At 54.2% G+C, this 23,326-nt stretch overlaps 7 protein-coding genes across 7 annotated transcripts; 5 read left to right on the top strand and 2 right to left on the bottom strand.

The window, feature by feature from the left end:
- Positions 1-420: 420 nt before the first annotated feature.
- Positions 421-2,228, top strand: KVR01_007710 (uncharacterized protein). The gene is made up of 2 exons (XM_044786338.1): positions 421-1,214; positions 1,315-2,228. Exons 1-2 carry the CDS (start codon positions 950-952, stop codon positions 1,650-1,652), a joined length of 603 nt encoding a protein of 200 aa, XP_044642688.1. The 5' UTR covers positions 421-949; the 3' UTR covers positions 1,653-2,228.
- A 2,049-nt stretch (positions 2,229-4,277) lies between these two features.
- On the top strand, positions 4,278-5,448 carry KVR01_008078 (uncharacterized protein; the record flags this gene model as incomplete). The annotated part of the gene is made up of 2 exons (XM_044785763.1): positions 4,278-4,442; positions 4,534-5,448. The coding sequence occupies 2 exons, from the start codon at positions 4,278-4,280 to the stop codon at positions 5,446-5,448; spliced, it is 1,080 nt and encodes a 359-aa protein (XP_044643056.1).
- A 2,706-nt stretch (positions 5,449-8,154) lies between these two features.
- Positions 8,155-9,950, top strand: KVR01_007866 (uncharacterized protein; the record flags this gene model as incomplete). The annotated part of the gene is made up of 4 exons (XM_044783706.1): positions 8,155-8,810; positions 8,885-9,477; positions 9,530-9,760; positions 9,829-9,950. 4 exons carry the CDS (start codon positions 8,155-8,157, stop codon positions 9,948-9,950), a joined length of 1,602 nt encoding a protein of 533 aa, XP_044642844.1.
- A 323-nt stretch (positions 9,951-10,273) lies between these two features.
- On the bottom strand, positions 10,274-11,766 carry KVR01_008014 (uncharacterized protein). The gene is made up of 4 exons (XM_044790625.1): positions 11,602-11,766; positions 11,417-11,518; positions 10,988-11,352; positions 10,274-10,871 (listed from the first exon to the last, which is right to left on the bottom strand). Exons 1-4 carry the CDS (start codon positions 11,743-11,745, stop codon positions 10,427-10,429), a joined length of 1,056 nt encoding a protein of 351 aa, XP_044642992.1. The 5' UTR covers positions 11,746-11,766; the 3' UTR covers positions 10,274-10,426.
- Positions 11,767-14,255: 2,489 nt separating this feature from the next.
- On the top strand, positions 14,256-15,374 carry KVR01_008115 (uncharacterized protein; the record flags this gene model as incomplete). Its single annotated transcript, XM_044781948.1, has 4 exons — positions 14,256-14,307; positions 14,388-14,440; positions 14,533-14,964; positions 15,084-15,374. The coding sequence occupies 4 exons, from the start codon at positions 14,256-14,258 to the stop codon at positions 15,264-15,266; spliced, it is 720 nt and encodes a 239-aa protein (XP_044643093.1). The 3' UTR covers positions 15,267-15,374.
- A 1,284-nt stretch (positions 15,375-16,658) lies between these two features.
- KVR01_008349 (uncharacterized protein) lies at positions 16,659-17,557 on the bottom strand (the record flags this gene model as incomplete). The annotated part of the gene is made up of 4 exons (XM_044791799.1): positions 16,659-16,841; positions 16,934-16,990; positions 17,081-17,443; positions 17,501-17,557. 4 exons carry the CDS (start codon positions 17,555-17,557, stop codon positions 16,659-16,661), a joined length of 660 nt encoding a protein of 219 aa, XP_044643327.1.
- Positions 17,558-19,805: 2,248 nt separating this feature from the next.
- On the top strand, positions 19,806-22,854 carry KVR01_008167 (uncharacterized protein). The gene is made up of 6 exons (XM_044793236.1): positions 19,806-20,749; positions 20,803-20,836; positions 20,928-21,189; positions 21,255-21,381; positions 21,430-22,670; positions 22,747-22,854. Exons 1-6 carry the CDS (start codon positions 20,578-20,580, stop codon positions 22,777-22,779), a joined length of 1,869 nt encoding a protein of 622 aa, XP_044643145.1. The 5' UTR covers positions 19,806-20,577; the 3' UTR covers positions 22,780-22,854.
- Positions 22,855-23,326: the final 472 nt, after the last annotated feature.

The following is a 23,326-nucleotide window of genomic DNA, read 5'->3' as shown; positions in this document are numbered from 1 at the left end:
CTGGGCTGCCTGGCTTGCCTGGCTGCTGGGTGAGCGTGCAGGCGTGAGGAGCACCAACATTGAAATGAGTTGTTTTTCTGGTCTGCCCTGGAACCTGAGAATGTGACCGTAATACCTGCCCGAGTCACGGTTCGGCCGCCTTCCTGGTCGCTTGAGCTACCGGATTGGTCCCAAGTGCGAATATCATGTCACCCTGAACCGGCAAAGCTAGGCGGATCTTTACCCCATCAAGAGGGGTTCGCCGAGGGGGGGTTGAACATGGCAGCAGGGCTTCAATAGCTAGTGCCAAGGCAAGCAGGGACCAGGGGTAACGGGCCTGGTCGTGGCCTGGGGGACAAGAACGCGGGGGAAGGTGGAGGATGACTATTGTGGGCTGTGTGGGTGGTGGCTGTGAGATCATACCGAGCTCTACACACGATGCCGACGACTAGTCGGCCATGTGAAAGCCTACTGATGCTGCTGCTGTTGGCTCACGATCTCAGGCCTCTCGGCCCAATCCCAGCCACACGAGCTTTGAAGGGCTCCGGCGGTCCAGCCGTTGGTTGTGCGGGGCCGGCAGAAGCCAATTATACTCCTGTTGCATACTGCATGGGGCCATGGGCTCGAGTGCCCATGCACAAGGCGTCCATCCCGCCGTGTAAGGTTACCAGGGCACACCTTGGAAGGTAGGTGATCAGTTCTCGCCCCGACCACTTGCATCAGAGCGCAGATTTCCTCTTCTTCACCGTCGCATCCCCAGAGAAAACCCTTGCTCTTCGGCCGAGTACCAAACTACGCGGGTCTCTCGTTTGTTTTTCCTGATCTTTTGCCCCCAAGCTTTCCGCCATCTCAGCATCTTGGGACGACCTTTTTGACATTCCCAATCGGATGCACAAAGGGATGGGTCTCAGCCCAAGCAGTATTATTCCACTAAATATCTAATCCGCTGTGACTCGACTCACGCTCAACAATGAGGCTGCTTTCGATACACGCGCTCGCGCTTCTCTGCTGCGGATTCGCTGTCGCACAAGACTGCATCAACGTCGCCCTCACCGCGATCCCCTCCTGCGCTCAGAATTGTATTCTCAATGGCGCACCATCGATAGGGTGCCAGGGGACAGACTTCAGCTGCCAATGCGCGCAGTCGGCGGCGCTCTTCGCCGCTGTTGAGGGTTGTGTGTCGTCAGCATGCCCATCCGCCAGTTACCAGGCTGTTATTGATGGATCAGACGAAGGTATGGCTACCTGACCTGTACTTCTACGGTCGTCCCGGGTTGCGATCTTACACCCATTCCTTCCCATAATACCTCAACAGATAGGCTAACACTACTACAGTTTGTGGATGTGCTGCCCCAGCAGGAGGAGCACCAGCCGCAGCAGGGACGGCAAGTGTTTCTGGTATTGGTGGCAGCGCCCCGGCAACAAATACAGCCACTGCCACCTCGGCATCATCACCATCGGCGACTTCAGGCGGCAGCAGCGGCGGAGGATCCGGCACGACAGGAGGAGCAGGAGGAGGCGGCGGCGGCGGCGGCACCCCTTTTACCGGCTATTCGAGCGTCTCACCGATCGCAACCGCCTCGGTCGTCGGCGCTGCGGCGCAAGCAACCCCGGGTGTGAACGTTATCCGATACGTCGTACCCGTGGTCATGATGGGCGCGGCCGTGCTGTGAGGACCAGGCAAAGCGAAAACGACTCTGCTACGCCACGAAGCAGATGGCCGGAGCCGTGGCGACTGCGCCACGCGACTTGTGGACGGGCACACGTATCCCGCCGGGGAAGTAGATACCATTCTAGACACGGTGTGCGATCTTTAGACGGCTCTCGAGTTTTGGCTCTCGAGAGACCCACACACACCTCCCATATATCCGACTAATTGCCAACACATCATCGCCGCACCCTGTCGACACCTGATATCAGGGCCACTCAAACAACGCCAACAATGGCCTACTGAGGCTTTGCCGTCTTTTCTGAGGGTCTGAGCCTTGAAGTCATCTTCAGGAGAAGGAAATGCGGAAAATAGCAGCTGCAAGAGGAGGAATTACTTCGTATCCTGGCTGAGCCGGCCCTAGGGTATGCAACCCACACGGCTGGCTCTTCGGGACCGATGGTGTCGGCGGCAAAGGGTTCGACCGATGGTGTGTGTACGGCAACGCCTTTCCTTGAATGGGGAATTTACATTCAAGACTTGAGATGTATATAAGCTCGGTACTAATTATAATTGCGGACCATTCTGGTCGTCGAGATGATTCTGTCATGGTATGGTCATTTTGAGCCTATCCCAGCGCCGAACGCAGTGACGTCGATGTTTTTTTTTTTTTTCATCTTTATGGATCGGTACAAATCTCTTAGTCGCCTCCTGCTTCAATTACTGAAGAAGATACTAGTCTCGTTGAATTCTTGACCTCCGCCCATCCCGCACGACTACATGGATAATCTAGCGAGGAGCCTGTAACGCTAGCGGGGCTGTCGCCGTAGATGTTAAAACAGATACCAAGCGCTGGGTCTTGAGTGCTTACCACCGTATGAAGGCGCCATGTATGTCGTCGGACGTATACGGAATAGAAGCGAAACCACATTAATAATACTACCTATAAAAGCTCTCAACTATCAAGTGGAAATTGTGTCTCTTAGCAACAGTGGGGGAGAATACATTGTTTCTGGGTGTATTATCTATCACCCTTTAACTGACCAACTTAAGCTGTGGTGCCTTTGAGAAGCACATTGTGTAGATCGCGCACCCGTGGGACTGTCTCATAATCGATTGCGGACAAAGGTTTCATCAGCGCCCCTGCCGTCTGTGTGTACAGAACATCGTCGCTGGGCCGCAAGTGATACACAATCCAGCCTCGGCCTGTCTGCTTTGGAAGCATTTCTACACTTAGGATCGGCGAAGATGGTTTAAGAATTGTTCCATCACTGAATACAGACAAGGCCTCGCCGAAGATCACGGACATCTCGTGGGGATTATCCAAGGACAAGACAATGGTCTTCGTGGCCCAAGTTAGCTACGACAGAATTATGTTTATACCAACGTCAAGAATAATTTAAACTCACCAGTGTTGACCACTCCTGCGGAATGCTACTCCCTGCAGCAACAATGCGTAGCTCATCTTGCCTAGTTACGTGAAACTCGTGCATATCAGACAGATATTTCTCCCATGGCAGTTCTAAGGCATGGCTTAAGTTATGGAGTATAGGCTGCGCCAGAGAATGCAGTTGCCGCATGACTGCGCGTGCGTTCGTGACCATTGGCGTGTCCTGTTGCGAGCCTTGGCCTTTTCTCACACGAATTCCCTATCCAGCAGGCAGTTAGCTATGATGGCGTATCGAAGATATTTTCACTGAACAGGACTAGTTGCTTACCAGCGCATCATTGTCCTGCTGGAGATTGGTGGGAATCTCTAGAGGTGGCAGATCCGTAACAAGAAATCCTTGTTCTTGTTCTGTGCAGACCTTGCGGACCAATGGCAGTCCCTTGAAATTGCGGAGGGCTTCGTATTCAGTTGCTGAGGGCATTTTCGCAATACTGTTAGATGAGGCAATATGAATATGTTACCAGGAAATTGAAAAGCTGACGAGGTATGATCGAGTGGTTTAAGTTTTGAGCCCTAGGCTGCAACTTAATAGTAGGTTCATTCAAGTGCTTTCAACCAACAGCATTCCACTATGGCATCTCGGAGACATTAGTTGAGTAGTGGAGACTGCGAGGCATGATCAAAGTATGGGGGATAAATAAACACTTGGAGAATCCGGGACAAGAACGGCACCGACATTGACTTCTCGGGCCGGAAGTGGGTCAAGCACGACTCGAGGATCCTCACCGTGCTACGCTTCAACCACAATTAGACTCGGAACGGAGCGCAACCTCGGCCAAACTAGCATTCCGAGCAATCGTAGACTGTCCCTCTTAAACGAAGGGATGCTCCGCGATTGGTAATCAACTATGAAGCACTGAATCGAACGTCGTCTTCACTACATTTGTCATGAAGCTCTAGAAGGACAACAGCGAACAGCTAGTTGGACCAACCAAGCCAAGGGTTGAGCCGACAGCCACCGGATTCGGACTTGAATCTTGTCTCCAGAGTCCGTTGGGAGCAATGGGGACAAGCAAACCTAGACTACGGCAGCTCCATGTAGTCGCATAGGCTGACTAAAGAGCGGATAACGTATATCCAGGGAACCATGGCGAGACTGCTTTATAAGGTGAAGTGTCTACATAATACGCGAGATCGATGGCTTGTTCTGTACGGCTAAGCAAACTTCATCGAGACATATCGCAAACTCTCAAGACAATCATGAGCTCTACCAAGTTTCCACACCTGTTCGAGCCTCTAGAGGTCGGTGACCTTAGGCTAAAGAACCGTATTATAATGGCTCCCCTGACTCGCAGCCGAGACATCGTCCCTCGAGAGAACCTACATGTCCCCTACTACGCGGAGCGAGCCGGCGTAGGGCTAATTGTGAGCATCAGAAACCCAGCACTCATCCCACGAGCTCGATACTAACCTAGGTCGTGCGCAGATCTCAGAAGCTGCCCTGGTCTGCCCCCAGGGTCCCGAGTGGACATACATGCCCGGCATCTACACACAGGAGCAGGCCGAAGGCTGGAAGAAGGTGACAGATGCCGTCCACGCACGAGGCGGCCTTATATTCTGCCAGCTGCATCACGTGGGCAGGGTGGCGCACCCAGGCACGCGGGTGCAGCGCGAGCTGGGGCTGCCGGTGCCAGGCCCCTCAGCCATCGCAGCTCGCGGGGGTAAATTCCGTAACGTCCCTGGGGCGCCGGGATATGTCGTCCCCACGCCCATTGAGGATCCTGAGACCATAATATCTCACTATGACAATGCCTCGCGCCTGGCCAAAGAGGCGGGCTTCGATGGGGTGGAACTCCACAACGGAAATGGCTACCTCCCGCATACGTTCCTCGAGGCTCACAGCAACCACCGCACAGACAAATGGGGCGGCTCGGTCGAGAACCGCATGCGTTTCTCGCTGGCCTGTCTGGCCCAGGCCAACAAGCACTTCCCATATAACCGCATCGGAATCAAGCTCTCCCCGTGCGGCGGCGTCAACGACATGGGCGAGCTGGACGCGGACGGAAACCCCTCCGTGGAAGCGGCCAAGGCCACATATGTCCCGTTCTGTGCCAAGCTTGACACCCTCGGCCTCGCGTACGTTGAGTTCATGCGTTATTGGCCTGGGATGGACTTCCCGGTCAACGGCAAGCCTCGTGGGGTGAACTGGGACTGTATCGGCCACCTCCGCCCCGTTCTCAAGAACACCCCCGTGTTTGCCAGCGCGAACTTCACGCCAGAGGAATCCGAAGAGTGGGTTCGAGAAAAGCGAGCGGACGCGATTGTGATTGGCCGACCACTGCTCTACAACCCCGACTACGCCGAGAAGGTCCAGGCAGGACGTACCGACGAGCTATATCAAGAGCAGCCTGGTGATGAGTATTGGTGGTAGTGAGTACAACGGCGGGAACCTAGTGCGTATACGGTACTAACCATGGTCTGTTACAGTAAATGGCGCAACAACGACAAGCGAGATGGGTACTTGAACTGGCCAGGGCGGGCGAAAGATGATGTGGCTAAATCTGGAAGAGACCGTATCGCCTTAATGACGGAGTGATAGAAAGGCAATCTCTTACCTTTTCAGATCGTTCGGAGTGCAGAGTGAAAACTGCCCAAGTGTGTTGGATCCGCTCAACATATTTGTATTCTTGAATGGTGACAGTGATGGTGAGCGAGAACCGTCTTGTTGCTTCCTGTAGCGGCCCGGCATGCTTCCTTCCTGTCCTCGTTGAGATTTGGCAGCAGGACTGATGTTTCAGAGCAGACGTTGAGCTTCACAGTTAGTAAAGAAAGGCAAAGATCTGCTATGATAGTGAGGTTCAAACAAGGACGCCTTGGTGAATATCTACCTGACAAGAATGCGACTGCTCGATCAAAACAGCATGGTTCGTTATTGCTCCCATGTCATACGATATTCTAGGTCCACCTAGAACAAGAGTCTCCATCAGACACATGCATGCTTTCCATCCAATCACGTATTGTACAGCAAAGAAAGGTGCAAATTGAGTGGTTTCGTTTTTAATCCCCATACATGTAAAATGTACGTGGCGCCTTCATACAGTGGTAAACGCTCAAGACCCAGCGTCTGAAGAAATACAGGTGCAAATTGACGAACGAGTGCATGGGTACCCAGCACGCATGCAATCGAATCAGTGTACCCGCAAGGCTCTACAATGTGATACACTCTAATTTAGGGGCCAAGTGTATTCCAGTTTCTATCAGACAACAGGATACGAGATTTGTGTGACAGCTGGGCAAGTCCACCAACCCCATCCTATGCAGCAGAAGTGAGAGACAACCGCTTGATCTACTTAAGCCCTCGCCGAGGGGAAGCCGTGTTTCTAATTTCCGTCCTACCTAAGTATCTAGCACCCAGGCAGTCAGCGGCGCCGTTGGGAGCGATGCCTCCTAGCCTTGTCTGCGAGGCACGTGGCCGAGGTCACGTACCCACGTATTTGATTGTCTCTGTACTGTTATTTGCATTGTGTTTTTCCAGACGCTGAGTCCTAGCGTTTGCTGTATGAAGGCGCCGTGGACGGCTTCGGAAGTATACGGAATAGAAGCGAAACCAATTAAGCCGCCTAATACTTAAGTGCTCACTCTCTTGGGTCCATCGCCAGTACTATGCCAGCCGTCATCTCTGACTTGTGAGTTTAGCAAAGACTGGCTCGCAACATTAGCCCCACCTTTCCTCTCTATTGCATGCAGTACGCAGGCATACCTCGCCTATCGCAAGCTACCTAGGTACGTTCGCAACGAGGATAGTGCTGACTGAGATCATTCAAGCGGTGTTGGCACTGCCAAGCTTAGTCGTGCCGACCACACTCGTCGCACGCCTGACCACTCACTAATCAGCAGAAACAAAGTCGCCTTGTCCTAGGTAGTTGCTCTGCCAGGCACCTGGGCACTAAGAAAACCACACAGCGGGGCAGACATGTGTGCAGCTGGTCCCCCGGGAAAATAAACATTCAGAGTCTGTTCAGAGACCTTTGTTCGTTGTGAGATTGGCAGAAAGCTTGATTTTGCTGCATGGAACTCCTGCTGTCGTTTTGGTAGAATACCGAGTTGAAAAAACGAACAACACTTCAAGTGCGTTCTAGGACAGCTGATAAGTTAAGCGAAGCTGTCTTGAACTGGCATATTTTGAATGCCCCTGCATTCTGCCTGACAACCTGAACTCCAGCACGAGCGGTCATTCGCGTTCCAAGAACACCGAATGCAGGACTCTCGCCCCGTTTTGCCGGATATTCTATTCGCTTTTCTCCTACCCTAGGGTACGGTGAGGGTACACCATGAAGTTTCCTGTCGATCTGCTTACATCGTTTTCAGACCTTGGCCTTTGTTATAATACAAGCTCTCGTGCCCGATCGAAGAAGTCCATCGCATAGACTATATCCTCGTATCATCCCATCACATCCCAATCAAGAATAGTGGCATTTGCAGGCCACAGTACCAACCGACGGCTGTCTGTGTCTGTGGGGTCGGCAGTCTCATTTAGCCCACACGCACTAGCGGAAGCAGACGTTGAAGGAACCGTCTTGACGTCGCATTTAGCCGGAATCTACCATGCAGGACCCAGCACGCACTCCTACTGGCTCACCACTGGCCCGTTTCTGCTTTCGTCGGTTTGATGACCCGAAATGCAGTGCTGATTACGGGGATCTGGCAGCGCCAAGGAGGCCAGCTGCTGCCAAGCCGCCGGTAATCGCACCGTATTTGTTGACGGGGCCGGCCTCTCACTCGCTGGCTCGCATCCCGGGATTGGTGACCCCGCATGGTGGAGGATTATTCCCCGGATTGTTAGTGATTGTGGCCCTTCTTGGCGTGGGTGTCCCCAGAATATCACGCCACGAGGTATGAAAAAGCCACGAGGCCTGAATCAGCCGCGGTGCTTAATTCAAATTTTTGCAAATACAGTTCGTATATCAGGCGGTGTCTTATATCAGAGCGACGCGTCCCTGAAAATGCTACGTCGTGTCCTCCAGGTCAGGTCTGCGTAGTCCCTACATCTGGACTCAGCAGTTGTTCTTGTACGAAGCGGCTTCACGGAAGCCGGCATAGCACACGCTCCTCTGGCAAGACCGTCCCTGACTCCAAAATGGCCATCGGCTCAGCGACGACAGCCGAGAAGGGGAAGTCGGACCCCATCATTACCCGGCTCGCCAACGAGGACAAGAAGCTATGGCTCAAAAAGCCGAACCTGCGGTTCCTCTATTTTATGCTCTTCCCAACATGTATGGGAATTGAGTTGACCTCTGGATTCGACTCTCAAATGATCAATGCTCTCCAGATCGTGCCGTCATGGAAGGAATACTTTGACAATCCGACAGGCTCGCTCAAGGGTATCATTGCGGCTGCGTACTCTCTGGGGGCTATTTTATCCCTTCCGTTCATCCCAATGGTCAACGAGAGATTTGGTAGACGAGGATCAATCTTCGGTGGCTCGCTCGTTATGGTGGTTGGTGCTCTCATCCAGGGTTTCTCACAGCACGTTGGCATGTACATCGTTGCACGAATGATCCTCGGTTTCGGAATTCCAACTTGTATCGTCTCTGGGTCTTCTCTTATCGGAGAGCTGGCATACCCCAAGGAACGTCCGGTGCTCACGTCATTGTTCAATGTTGCCTACTTCGTCGGCCAGATCACCGCAGCAGCCATTTGCTTTGGAACAAACAGCATACCGAGCGATTGGGCGTGGAGAATACCTTCACTACTGCAGATTTGCCCCTCTGTGCTTCAGATTTCCTTCGTATTGTAAGTTCCACCTCGCATGCTGGGAAAGCCCATGAAAGATACAGTGGCTGACTACATCAATGATGTTTGAGCAGCTTCCTCCCCGAATCCCCTCGCTGGCTTATAACAAAGGACCGGGTCGAAGAGGCGCAAGCGATCCTCGTCAAGTACCACGCAGAAGGCGACGCGGAGTCGGAATTTGTCAAGGCGGAAATGGCGCAGATCCGCACCACCATCGCACTCGAGGTCGAGGCGTCCAGTAAGTCCTGGGGTGATCTCTTTGCGACCTCGGGAATGCGCCGCCGCCTGCTCATCACTTGCATGCTCGGCCTATTTACCCAGTGGTCCGGCAACACCCTGATCAGCTACTACCTCGGCGACCTGCTCAAAATGATTGGCATGACGAACTCTACAGACGTGCAGAAGATCAACGTCTCGATCGCGTGCTGGAGCATGATCTGCGCAACCATCGTGGCGTTGCTGGTGGTCAAGATCCGCAGACGGGTCATGTACCTGATGTGCACCATCAGCTTGCTGCTTTGCTACATCGCCTGGACCATCTCTATGCAGCAGGCCCAGACTGCGGCGGAAGCCGGGACACCGAATGGCTCGGCGAACATTGCAACACTATTCTTCATTTATGCTTACAGTCCGTGTTACAACATGGGATATAATGCTTTGACATACAGTGAGTCTCTTCTGAGCTAGGCACTCTGAGCGTCACTAACCCATTATTCTAGCGTACATGGTTGAAGTCTGGCCGTACGCAGAACGATCCCGTGGTATTGCTGTCTTCCAGCTCTTCGGCCGCTTGGCCGGCTTCTTCACCACCTTTGTCAATCCCATTGGGTTGCAAGACGTTGGCTGGAAATACCTCATCTCGTACTGCTGCTGGCTTGCGTTCGAAGTCGCGTTTGTCTACTTCATGTTCCCCGAAACATTTGGGCGCACTCTGGAAGAGCTCGCTTTTAGTAAGTCATGCTGGAGCACTAGGATGAGCGTGGGGTATGTTTGGGTGGCAATGCTGACAGATGAACAGTGTTCGAGGACAAGAAACTTGCAGACGAGGCGGTCAAGGCGACTGAGAAGGCTATTGCAAATCATGATGAGGATAAAGGCGACAGGATTGCAGTGACTGAGAAACTGGACACCAAGACTTGATCTGGAATCGGTGTAGCCGTCAGGAGTGGATCGAGCTGAAAGATGACTCCCTGCCACTTGCATTTAGACGACTTACCGATCAATATCAAGTATTCATGTTTCGTATCTTACTGGCGCGGAAACAATTGTTATCGGGACTGGCTCCAATCTACAAACACATTACGAGCATTACTGTGTTGCAAGAGCTTACATTTTAGCTTTAATCCCGTGCACTCGGGCGTATGTCATCCTCTGCCGTGGTACTCTCAATTGCTCACCCTTTTGAAGTAAATAATTTGTGCGATAAAATGCTTCTCAGATCAAATGTATTCTAAATACAAGACGCCAGTCCCAGTGACACTAACGAGCGCACCGAAAAAGATTGGTCAAGACCCGACTTTTGGTGTATCACAATGACTGCGCAAAGGCAGCAATTCATAGTCCTGCTTCCGAAACGAAGCCCTCGATCGTCCCCGATCTTGCTGTTGTTGCATTTTCTAATCCCGCTGAACCAGCCTGTTACTGCTCTCAAAACTACTACCACGCACCTCTGCATGGTATCCAGTCTTCGAGTTCAGAGCATTGCAGTCAGGAGTCTCAGAGCGTACCGTGACTGAATTGTGGACACCGATCCTGCCTAGCTCGGTTGACTCGTTTGCGTTGGACCAGTTTGACTTCTTAGAAATTGGCAATGAGCTGCTTTGACCTGATGAAGCGGTGTTCCTGCTACCGTAAAGACTGTCCACGAGCGTCCTCCATCCCTGGGGCACCAGCCTCATCAGTGGGCGGAGGGCAAGGAGGGAGCTGGCGAAAATAGATAGTCCGTGCTCCACGGTCGACCACAGCATGGCTTTGTACCCTCCCGTAATGTAGCCGATTTGGACCTGAGAATGAGAACCTTCATAAACGATTTTGAGTTTCATAGCAGCAGCGATGGCGGCACTGCAGTAAATAGGCTTATTAGTACGGGCTGCCTTCTCATGCTGATGAAGGCGACCTCGGGAATAGCAAAGAGGGAGACCGCAGTGCCAAGAACTTGAAGTAAAGAAACAACTTACAGTGTTCCGAGGCTGAATAAACCAATAACACTCCATTTCAAACCTTTACTTATCTGAACATTGCGTAGGATGAAGAAAGGTAACACGACGTGGAAGACATCGTAAGCAATCCAGATAGATTCTCGCGAATACGTGATATTGTGACACGTCGTTGTACTGAGAGACCCTTGATATGGGCTCCCAGGCATGCATGCCAGAGAGACAATGAGTGTCGTGAAGAGGGTCCAGATGCAGCATAAGACGATGTCGCCGATAATGATCGCGCGGTAGAGCGTACGCTTGTCTAGGCGATAGAGGACGAGCGCAACGCTGATCTTTACGGTACCGGAGATGATGAAGCAGACGACACACATTGCAAAGTAATACTATGAAGTTAATTCCATGTTAGTATCGTAAATCTGAACGAGGGCCGTACTGCTTGGTACTCACGGTGCTGGCTTTCGTCTCATCGTACCATGATGCTTCCCTCGTGCCATATTTTCCGTAATGTAATGACTGCAATGACAGTCCCACGAATGTTATCATTCCTGCCTAGAGCTCGATCGTAGTTAGTTGCAGCGACAAGAATCAAGAGTGATTTCGGCATGAATAGGAAGGCACCAGTGAAGGCTCACATGGGTGAACAAAAGGACGACATCGTCCCAGCCGAATGCTCCCTTTGTAAGTATGATGCGTGTATACAGGCGCATGCCAACTGTGAGTGTATTTATCGTGAGGAATAACACGAATAATGCAATTAGTTGTTCGTACCAGCCCATGATGAGTGTAGGTTTCCAGACAGTTGATAATGACAGAATACTCTGGGTACACAGAATTGGTACAGCTTGTTTAATGTGGCCTGACTGATATTCAGAATCTTTCGGGGGAGCTGAGAAATCAGCTTATGGAGCGGGCATTGAAGGAAAATAAGCACCTGGAGCTTCACCATCTGACCAACTTAGACAAAATCCTTCCGGCGCCTTATTCTTACTTCTGCCGTCCCGGCAGTGGTCGCAGGTTTCAGCCCACACGTACACTAGCACCGCCCTAATAATCAGACCCCAAGATAGACAGAGGCATCTCAGATTCCAAGAGCAGTTCTTCGTCTATCATATCGACTGTTCTCGATTTGTAACTCTCTCCTTGGTATCAAATGAATATGGAAGCGTTGGGTAAGACAAGTGTTCCGGCTTATCCAGCCAGGGCTCTGGCCATGACAATAAATCATAATAGTGTCAGCATGAATGAGAAAAAGGGAGGAAGCACTTGGAGTACATAGGATCTCTGAGTAGTCTGGTGTGGTGCCGTCAGCTTACTGTGCCTTCCGAGGTTTGTGACCACTCAAAAGCGTCCAAGGAGGCGGAGCAAGCTGGGGGAGCTCCGACAGCACGGTAAATGGACGTAATCCAGGCGTGGTGTTTCACGCCAGTCCAACAAATTATTGAAACATGATCTTTCTGATTGACCTTGGCCAATCCACCAAGTTCCAATCCAATGGCTTTGCCGATCGGCCATATCCAGTGACATGCCGATCGTGCTGCCTCCGCCTGCGTCTGTGTGGTTGTGCGGACGGGAAACAGGCAAGCTGGTGGCATCCGCCGGCTTCTAACTTAAGCCCTGGAGAGCATCTACTTCTGGAACTACCAAGTAGATACCTAAGGCGGCCATTTGTCCATGGTACCGAAGTATGGGGAGGGCCGCCTCCTCCGTCCAGAGAGGCTGCAGACAATTGGACATGGCCCGTGACACCGTCAATACGTATGTTCATGGGCCTTGTGACTCCTATTTGACCACGGTGGCGGGGCACGCGAATGAGGCGCAGCTGTGCCACTACTGTAATGACCTCATGTCGTAGGCGCGGCAAAGGAGAACGTGCTCGAAAGTGCGCCGGCATAGAGCCCAGTCACTACGTGTTTTGAGGGGAAAGGGCTGGATCATGATTTCTTGGTCTGGCCTGATTAGAAAGCCAGCTAGGTAATTGATTGAGCCTCAACATTTTGTCTGGGCAATTCGATCTGTCAGCTCGCAAGCTCCTCGAACTATTGAAGTTGTTTCACTCGTTGTCTTGGTCCCCTGATTGAGCCACCATGCCCGAATTACGTATGCCAGGAATGGGGATCTGGGTTTGGAGCAGCACATCAACCCGAATGACATCAACCAGTGAAAACCGACCCCAAGTTGGCTCGATTCCAACTTGGTGATCGTACAGGCGATCGTGCCTAGACCTTGTTGTTCGGGGATTCCTGCGTGAAGATCAATGGTAGCCTTACTTGCAAAAATCGACATTTTGATGAATTTTCGGCTGTTGTTACATCAGAACCTTGGAATTAATCGACCGTGTTGGACAAGAGTGCAAGCCAGGCGGGGACTTGAGAAACACAATCACTGGCACAAGGATATTGCGATTGTATATGTACGCATATAGTAATTAACATAAACATATCATAGAGTGTATATGCACTTGAGCAGTCCAGCGGTATGTTTAGTCTGCCGGAGCATTCTAATGATGGTTAGTGACAAGCATGACAGAACATGCAGCCGCTCTTTTCTTTGAGCGCAGCGGTCTGTCTGCACAAAGTGCAAAATAGAGTTGTCCTTTAGAGCGTGTCCATGTATGTCCTCGGACGTGTGGGGAATAGAAGCGAAACGAGATAGAAATATGTATTACTATTTTTCTTTACAAAAATATACATATTTACTTAATACTTTAACAGTGACTTAAAGAGAGGAGCGCTCCTATTTGCAGCACCATAGAAGTATCACGCTAACCTTCTTTCAAGGAAAACCTGAAGTGCTCCATTCAGCTCATCCGTGATAGCTTCCATTGGCTTGGCGATGTTGATAATGGCATCGTGGTCCGCTCTGCCGGTTCCGCCTTATCGATTCCGCTCTCGGAGAACCGCGCCGTCGGGCACCTCGGTAGGAAGCCAACCCGAGGGATCAGGGCCGAAAATCGCCAACGGTTCATCTCATATCGACCCGTTGGCCGCCATCAAACCTGCAGAATGGGAAACCAAAACCCAAACTGCTGGACCACTCATATTCGATCGTGCCGCCAAAATGGCGTCCAGCAACGAAGACGCCCCCCAAGCAATCGTACCTACGGACGAGGAGCGACGTGCCGGTGTTTACTCTCCACGGAACCTGCAGCGAGTGCTCTCAGGACTGCATCAAGATGGCCTGGTGGTGTTGAGGAGCGTGATCGACCTCGATCATATCGACTCACTGAACAGCGCCATGTGTAAAGACGCAGAAGAGAAGATGGCGGATCCCAACCAAGTCTTCAACCATGCTGTCAAATGTGAGAGCCTTCTTTCCGCGGCATGCGATCCGAGCGCATGGTATATAGCAGCAGGTTGAGGATCTAATGCACTGGACCATCCAGCGAACTTCTTGCAGAGGCCGCCAGTGGCCAGGCCAGACCTCTTACATGAAGATGTCTACTTCAACTCGTTTCTGCTCCAGGTCGCCAGCGCGTAAGTGCCCATCGCACTCCTCGTTGGGCAACATTGAACCCAGTCTTATCTCATCATCACCAACTGCAAAAAAACTGATACCTCGGCCAGCCGCCCATATGGAACTGGCTCACGGCAAACACAGCCCTGGCCAACACGGCAGGCATGCGCCAGCACGAGCACAAGGACACCCTGTTCGACCACCCGCAGTGCCCGTACTACATCATCGCCAACGTGCCGCTGTGCGACTTCTCGGCGGCCAACGGCGCGACCGAGTTCTGGCTGGGGTCGCACGCCGCCACCACGGTCGCGGACCAGCAGCCCGTGACCGACGCCACGCGGGCGGCCTGGGCGCCCGAGGCGGCGTCGGACCGCATCCCGTGGATCTCCGACGAGGCGAAGGAGGCGCGCCGGGCCGTGCGCGCCCCCGTGCAGCCCGCGGCGAGGCGCGGCGACATCATGATCCGGGACCTGCGGACATGGCACGCCGGGATGCCCAACACCAGCGGCGAGCACCGCATCATGCTCGGGCTGGGGTACCAGGTGAGTTGAGCCCAGGTTTCCCGCGGTTGTTGTATTATTATATTATCGACAGGCATGGTTGGGGGTTTGGCGCCGAGGAGTGGCCAAGTTGACTGATGCCCCGTCATGTGCCCATCCAGAGCCCGGTCCATCCGAACTACACGCAGCGCCTCCATCTTCCCGTCTCGCAGCAGGGCTTCTTCCTCGGCCGTGCGCGTGGCAGGGTCGAGGTCAGGGCCAACTTCTACGATGATGAGGTGCTGGAGAAGAGCAGGCCGGACCTGGTGTTCGACCCTCGGTCTCGGTTCTCGGAGGACGAGTAGGAGCTGTCTGTCCATGACAGTGACGCTGCCGAGGTAATTAATTACTGGACAAACTGTCGGAGCAAGGCGGCGTGCTCCTGGTCTGTCAACGGCTGAGGCCGAGTTCATTTTTGCCCGCATGACCGGTTTTGTGGAGGCCACGACCTATGCTCCCAGATTGTGATGGGCCAGCCACTCCACAGATTAGGTTTTCGATTGATTCATGTCTCGGGGACTTGTCAGGACACAATCTGTAGGCTGTGTCTCGATATTGTACGGAGTATTACTTCATCGGGTCTCAGCATTACGAGAGGGCGAGTATATAGTGTACATACTCAGTGAAGTGCACGGAAGTCGTGGCCTTGGCTTGGTAGTAAGTCAGCAAGTAAGTAAGTAGCCTACATACCCGTTATTGCCGAGGTCGTATCCAGTCGAGCCGAAGAGCCTCACCTGCGCAGGTGGGCACGACTGCAGCACGGCCACGCTTCATGAGACAGGCACAGCCCCACGTGTCCCAGCGCGCTGTTGTACTCCGCAATGTACATGATGTCCATTCCCCACAGCATAAAGATCTATCTGCAATCGTGAACCTTACAGATCCACCCAGAAGCAGGTCTTTAAACTCAGGACTAACGGAGCCGACCAAGTTGCATCTTGATTAACCTGCCCCGACCAAGAAAGCCTACATACGTGCACGAGGGTGAGAAAAAGAAAAAGGGGGGCGGGAGGCCACAGAAGATCGGACGATATATTCTCCGCCGATGGCCTCTCTCTCCAAGGGCTGGCGCGCGCCCTCTGCGCCCCTGACTTAGCGAGTCGTCCCTATAGCCTATAGCCCCAGGTCTGTTCCCCTTTTGGGGGCGAGCTTGGCGGGGGAACCCGTCAACCTGGGTTGGCACTTGGACTTGGCCAGCTTGGGAGGTACGTCGCAGGCTTGGCCCGGTGCTCCCGTTTTTAGGACCCAGGTAAAACGGCCCCAAGGCAACGGCGGCTCACTGTGCTTCGCGGCTGGTGTGGCGCAGGCTTGGCCTGGAGACGCGCCGCTCGGGTGCTTGCAGGCTTCCCGTCAGGGGGGCCCCTTTCAACGCTCTACACTACACAGCACACTACACTCGAAACGGGCTGCGGTTGACTTGAGCCTCATTGGGGGGTATGCATCGAATAACTAGAACACCCCTGACGGATCTTCATATCTGTCAAACACCTGACCCAAGCTGCGGGGCCCCTGGGATAATGTCAGTACACCATTTCACAGATCTGGCTGGGGAAAATAAAGCCCTGTCCGGGCGGTGATCCATGTGGGGAGGAATATCTCAATTTCGAGAGCATCATCTACCAAGAGATAGCAAGACCCAGCGAAGAGCCCATGGCCACGGCTGCCGGCTGCATTAAATTATGGGGACGATTCTGCGTTCAACACGGGTGGTTCTTCCTCACGACGGTACACCACTTGTTGACGTGTTCGTACCCAAACGCCTGGTTCCCGCTGAACGGGCCGATGTGCTTCTCGTCCTGGATGAAGGCACACGAGTTCATGAGATCCTGGGCCCCGTCGGCGATCCGGCCGAAGCTGTCGAGCGTCAAGAAACGATCGCTCTGTTGTGTGAAAAAAAAACCTTAGTTAAGCTCGCAAGATCGGGAATAAGACGGGAGGGGGGGGACGGGGTGGGATGCACTTGGCGCCTTACCATATTGCACCACCAGATAGCCGAGTCCCAGGAGCAGCTCACGCGGCCGCAGGCGTTCTGTGGTGGGGGTGGGGGTTGTGGTCAGCTAGTTATTAACAGGGCACCGTGCGTCTTAGACTTCAAGGGGTGAAGCTTGCAGGGACATACTGCTGGCAGGCTGGCGGGCCCCACAAGCGCGCGCAGGTGCTCGATGCCCGTCATGATGGTGTTGCCCTTTGCGTCGTCGTACAGACGGCAGACAGCGCGACCAACGTCGTACAGGCCATCTTGGTCGTCTTTGGTGCTGTCAGAGACGGCCGGGTGGTCGGGCGGGGACGCCGTAACGCCGTCGTAGATGCTGTCTTGGTTGGCGGCGAAGCGCTTGGGGTCCACGACGGAGAGGTGCCTGGCGACATCCTCGATTGTCCCGAAGACGGTGTCGGTGCGGCCGGGGCTGATTGGGACGGTCCACTTGAGGTCGACGATGGTGGCGTTTGCCAGGGGGTCGAAGGTGTCGTCGTTGACAGGGAGCTTGTGGTGGGCATGTCAGTCTTGACAACCTTGTGTCACTGGAAATGCGAAACTTACAGCAGAGGAGAGCATCATGCCCGCCAGTGCGGAGAGAAGAAGCATGAGACACTTCATGATCACACCCTAATTAGTAGTGGCGCACCGAGGACCTGCAAGTGAGGCGAGGCTGAACCCAAACGACGTTGGGATGCGTGATGGTTGAGGACAGAGATCGCAGGTTGGAAGCCACAAAGTCAGACACCCAAAATCAAAGTTGGATGTTTGCGATGCCCGCTGGTCGAGATGCCACTTGAAGGGCCATGGCATTCACTGCTGCCTTCCCAAAGGGTTCCCGTTGTGCAAACGTCTGGCCTTCATGTCAATTGTCACTTTTCAGCAGAGGGTTTGCCATGTTGACCTGTAGCCGTTCCTGCTGCTCAACCTGGAAACAGATTCCAACGACTTTTACAGCAGTACTGAGCAGCCATTGCTGCAAAAGTTGTTCTCCGGCCTCAAGCCTCAACTGCAAACAAATTGTGCGACTTGAACATAGCAACTAACTCTGTGGCCCACTGTGACAACGGAGAATGCCCTCAACATACCTGCATTTCCAAGTTGCAGCTAACCCCCACACATCCAAGGCATGTTTGTTCGGTAACTTCCAGCTGTCAGACTACCTAGGTAGGGGCTGCTGATCTCGGCCCTTCTTCACTTCAAGTGTGGAGTATCAGACAGTTGACTCTTGAGGAACGGGTTGTCTTGTCTCATGGTAAGACCCTTATTGAGCCATTAGGTAAGGTCAACCCAACCAAGGCATGGTCCACTCTGCAGCCTTACTCACAGACCCTAGCCTTCCAATTGTCTTTCAATAGAGTCCGGTGATGCCCTCAATCTGCGGATATCAGTCTAATTTGCAGGTAGTTGGAACTAAACAAGGCCTTCACAACCAGAAAGGCTGGTCAAGCGATCAACCACAGAAGCATCTTCAAGACACAGCATACACTTCAAGACCCCAATCTGGAAGGTGAAGCGGTTTTTGGAACAATACTACAGCCTAACTTCATTAGTTGGGTACTAGAGTCCTACCTCCAAGCTTTCCCTCGTGTTTGGTTTGGTGTCTGGCTTCCGGTTCATCTCGTCTCAAGAACATTTGCAGCGTTCCTGGCCGAGTTCCCACCTGAACCCGGCATTCCACGGGTCTGTCGTCTCGAACTTGCTCAAAAGACAAGGATTGCTGCAGTTGCACGACAAACAACCTAGGTTCATACCTCTGGAGACCCCACGAACCTGACAGGGACACCAGCTCGAGATGTTTTGGTTCGGCTGTTAGGCGCCACCCAGGCGCCGGCGGAGATTGGCGTTTTTTTTTGGGTTTGGTGAAACGCCCATAGAGTTCGTTCAAATCGAAACCTGGCCTATGCGCCCCGATGTTTCTAGAATAAGTTTAAACATGAGCTGATAATGTCCCTTGTGACGTCGGCCGGGTCGTGTTTGTCAGGGTTCTGTGTTTGTTCAAAACGTTGGCAGGCTTATTATTACGTGCTGCAACCTGACGCCGACAGCCTGGGTGTTGGTCTCCACCGGCGGGATATCGTCGAGCCGGGGCACCGGTGGGCCAAGATAACGAAATCGGGCTCGGGGATGGGGACGGCCCAAGCCCCGGCAGCCCATCGAAAGTTTGTTTTCTGGAGTGCCAAGGTGGTGCGGGTGGGTAATATTGATACCACGGGGGCACGAGGCACGAGGCACGATGACGACCTCGGGACGGACGGCCTTGGTACAGTGCTTGGGTGTGTCGTACTGCGTAAGGACATCTAGAACCAAGGGAAGCATTGCCAGGCTGCCTGCAATAGCAAATAGCAGTGACCCGTACGCTGATATGCGGGTGCGATATAGACTGCCCGTCCCCGGCGCCCAGGATTGTTCAGCAGCGCCCCCTCCCCTCCCTCTATCTCCATCCAGCCTATAACGTCGACTGGTCTGTTCTTTTTGAGAATGTTTTGTGCGGCCCGCCCACGCCACGCCCACCAAAGCGGATGCAGAGACCAAGAGCCCCGATCGGTCACTGCGCCCACGTGGAGGCCGCGTGAGAGGGCGGGTTCAGAGGCAACGTAGCGATGGCACACTCCGTAGCAGTAGGGGCTGCTATGTAAAATCCGACTAAGAGGCCCAGAGTAGCAATGCCTACCGCTTAAGGCAAGGGAGGGCGGCCGAGTCAAGGATCGGGGCCATGCAGCACAGGGGCCTGGATACCCCTAAGACCGGCCTAGCCTGGCTAGCCTGGCCTGCATGTACACAAAAACGCCGGGGCGGAGATCCAAGCAGTTTTTAAATTAATTCGGGACCACCTCGTCGACCTCGTTGCCTTGTCGGGCATGGGCGAGCCGTGAGGGGTTGCATTGAGAGAGGCGTCCCTTGCCTGCTCGATGGTGCCCCTTTCTGCCCTCTACCTGCTGCGCATCGGAGTATTGCGTCCAAGTCTTGGGTCCATGACACCTCTTAGCACCATATAGTAAGTACCATTAGCATAATAACTAGTACGGCGGTACAGTAGTACAGGCGCAACTGTCACCGCCGTCAGCAGCCATTCTCAACATGGGCGCGCGCGTCGGCACGTCGGCAGGGGCTCACATTGGCCTACACCCTTCTATTTCTACCAAACTAGGACGACGCAGGCCTACCTAGTTCTGCCCCAGGGTAGCTTGGCGGCACTTGGAGATGGCTGGCGATCGGGTTGGAAGACGCCCCCTTCGCATTCCATGGCGCTCATCATCACCACCAGAGACCTGGGAGGCTGCTCGCTAGCTGCCGGCGCTCCGGATCCGCGCCAGGGATTTTTTTGCAAGGGCATGTTGACACTGGGACGGATATTGGACAAGGTCCCTCTCTCGGAGACCACTCTGGTCGTCGAGGTCTCCCTTCCCTGAGTCGCGCTACAGTGTACACAGGACAGGGGCCCATCGTCACCGTACGGTAGACCAACAAGCCACGGCCCACGATATTATAATAAAAGAACGCCCGGCCCGGACCACAACCTGCCATTGCCTCCCTCGATCACACCTCACCTCGCCTGTCCGTTACGAACCGCATTGTCCTTCGCTTTCAGAGGTCTTGTCAGCCTTTTTGTCATTCTTTATATACCCAGACCGTTCACAATGTTTGTCTCGGCCCAGCTGAGCGCCGCGCTCCTGATAGCAGTGGCCAACGCTGCCCCTTTCCGTGGGATCCACCTGAGGCAGAATGAGCTCCTCGACAGCTACGACTACGTGGTCGTGGGAGGAGGTGCCAGTGGTCTCACCGTGGCCAACAGGCTTTCTGAGGACAGTGGTAAGTAAAACTCAATTACCGTGAGTCGGGAGCGTTATTAACCGAATATTTAGCCGTGTCTGTTCTGATCATCGAGGCCGGCGAGTTGTTAGTCTTCCCGATATTGCAGGACCCGTTGGATGCTACCGACGCCACCGGACACTAGTACTGACCAGACCCTTTTTTTTCTTTCTTGTAGTGACGCAAATGAGGACATCGTCACCATCCCTGGCCTGGCAGGCGGTGCCATTGGCACCAAGTACGACTGGAACACCACCTATGCGCCAAACCCGGCCCTGGCGAACCGTTCAGTCGCCGTCCCCCAGGGAAAAGTTGTCGGAGGTGGCACCAAGCTGAACCGCATGGTCTTTGACCGTGGATCAAAGTCGGACTATGACCGGTGGGCTGCCTTGGGGAACCCTGGCTGGGATTACGAGGGTCTCTTCCCCTACTTGAAGAAGGTTGGCAGACCCGTTTTCCCGCATGGACCCCGGCAAGGAGACATGGCTGACAGGAACAACAACAGCAAGAGTTCTTCGCGCCGCCCAGTGCCGATATTGTGGCTGAGTGGGGAGTCGAGTTCGAGCCCGAGTCTCACGGCACCTCTGGCAACATCAACGTCACCTACTCACCCTTCTTCTACCCCCTGACCCGTACGTGTGCCCCCCTCCACATCTGGATCTTGTTCTAAATAACCACAGGCAACATCATCGACGCCACCAAGGAGCTGGGCATCCAGATCCCCAAGGACCAGGCTTCGGGCCAGCCCATCGGAGGCTACTTCTGCCCTCACAACATCGACCTCACCAAGGTCACGAGGTCTTCGGCCCGTGAGGCATACTACAACACCGCCGAGACAAGGACAAACCTGCACATCGTCACCTCGCAGCACGTCACCAAGCTCATCACAGGGGCCGCCAACACCACCGGCGGCTATGGGGCACCAACAGGGGTCACCGTCACCGGGGTCGAGTACGCCGCCTCGGCCGACGCCCCCAAGGCCACCGTGAGCGTCAAGAAGGAGGCCATCATGGCCGCCGGCCCCTTCTTCACCCCGCAGATCCTGCAGATCTCCGGAATCGGCGACAGCGCCCACCACCAGGAGATCGGCGTCGACACGGTCATCGACCTGCCCGCCGTGGGCCACAACCTCGAGGACCACGTCCTGCTCGCCACCGTCGCCGTCGTGACCACCGACGAGGTGACCTCGTCCACCCTGACCAGCAACGCCACCTTCGCCGCCGACGCCATGGCCGAGTACCGCGCGCAGGGCACCGGCCCCTACTCGAGCCCCACGGGCGACTTCCTGCTCTTCCTGCCCCTCAACACCTACTCCAACGCCTCGGCCCAGATCGCCGCCGACGCCGCCTCCACCGACGGCACGCAGTTCCTCCCCGCCGGCACCCCCGCCGAGGTCGTCGCCGGCTACAAGAAGCAGCAGGCCATCCTGGCCGAGAAGCTGACGGCCGACGACTCGGCCGTCCTGGAGCTGATCTGGGACTCGGGCGTGCTCGTCATCGGCCTGCAGCACCCCTTCTCCCGCGGCAGCGTCAAGGCCGCCAGCAGCAGCGTCTTCGACGAGCCCGTCAAGAGCGCCGGCCAGCTGAGCCACCCGGCCGACATGAAGCTGCTCGTCGAGGCCGTCAAGTACACCCGCGTCGTCCGCAACACCGCCGCCGTCCAGAAGCTGCAGCCCTTTGAGGTCGTCCCCGGCGCCAACGTGACCAGCGACGCCGACATCGAGAACTTCATCCGCCAGAACGCCGCCACCCTGTTCCACCCCGCCAGCAGCTGCAAGCTCGGCCCCCGCGAGGAGGGCGGCGTCGTCGGCACCGACCTCAAGGTCTACGGCGCTGCCAACCTGCGTATCGTCGATGCCAGTGTGATGCCCCTGCTCCCGGCCTCGCACACCATGACGACCGTCTACGCCGTTGCTGAGAAGGTAAGCCGTTGCTGAAACCCCTGCTCCCCGCCACCGTACATGCTCTTGACATGGTTGCTAACTGCCCCCCTCACAGGCTGCCGATATCATCAAGGGTGCGGGTGCATGACTACATGGCTGCAAGACTGCGCGTAAATGATTTTTTAGCGTTATACAATGATGAATTTCAATGTTTGGCTTTGCACTTGACTCTACTTCTCATGTATATGTGTTACCTGATCTGTACATCTCCGGCGCTCTCCAATCACACAGGGAAAATTGCACCAGTAACCTACTGTGCTTCGAGAAACGCAACTGCTTGCTGTGGCCTTCGTAGATGTCACCAACTAACTGCCTTGACCCTGTGTTGCTCCAAACTCAATGTGCTAATGTTGGCCTTGAGTACATTCTTGAGTGAGTAGTCATGCTGGTGACACAAACACCTGCCGGTATAGGTACCTAGGTAAGGACAAAGCCCCAGCAATGGGTAAGTCTGTGAAGTCCTGTTTAGTCCTGTTTTATCATCCCTCACTGTCAGTTGGGATGGTTCACGACCACTTACCTAATACATGTCAATTGAATTCGCTGTGCCATTCCTTAGTGACTCACTGCCAGTTGTAGCTCTGCAGCTCTGCAGCTCAACAGCTCACCGAAACTTTCACCAGTTGTCCCCGGTT

The sequence above is a fragment of the Diaporthe batatas genome, assembly GCF_019321695.1.
Source record: "Diaporthe batatas strain CRI 302-4 chromosome Unknown Contig00009, whole genome shotgun sequence".
NCBI lineage: Eukaryota > Fungi > Ascomycota > Sordariomycetes > Diaporthales > Diaporthaceae > Diaporthe > Diaporthe batatas.
Note: the sequence above shows the minus strand (reverse complement) of the source record. Positions and strands in the feature narration are given on the sequence as shown.

What these genes read in the sequence shown, in the direction of transcription:
- KVR01_008014 (XM_044790625.1), bottom strand. Translation starts at nt 11,745, where the DNA reads ATGGGCTGGTACGAACAACTAATTGCATTATTCGTGTTATTCCTCACG. An exon ending in TCGTCCTTTTGTTCACCCAT is followed by an intron (nt 11,519 to 11,601) that starts GTGAGCCTTCAC and finishes ATCGAGCTCTAG; the next exon opens with GCAGGAATGATAACATTCGT. An exon ending in ATGAGACGAAAGCCAGCACC is followed by an intron (nt 11,353 to 11,416) that starts GTGAGTACCAAG and finishes TTAACTTCATAG; the next exon opens with TATTACTTTGCAATGTGTGT.
- KVR01_008167 (XM_044793236.1), top strand. Translation starts at nt 20,578, where the DNA reads ATGTTTGTCTCGGCCCAGCTGAGCGCCGCGCTCCTGATAGCAGTGGCC. An exon ending in CAGGCTTTCTGAGGACAGTG is followed by an intron (nt 20,750 to 20,802) that starts GTAAGTAAAACT and finishes CCGAATATTTAG; the next exon opens with CCGTGTCTGTTCTGATCATC. An exon ending in CTTCTTCTACCCCCTGACCC is followed by an intron (nt 21,382 to 21,429) that starts GTACGTGTGCCC and finishes AAATAACCACAG; the next exon opens with GCAACATCATCGACGCCACC.
- KVR01_007710 (XM_044786338.1), top strand. Translation starts at nt 950, where the DNA reads ATGAGGCTGCTTTCGATACACGCGCTCGCGCTTCTCTGCTGCGGATTC. An exon ending in TATTGATGGATCAGACGAAG is followed by an intron (nt 1,215 to 1,314) that starts GTATGGCTACCT and finishes ACACTACTACAG; the next exon opens with TTTGTGGATGTGCTGCCCCA.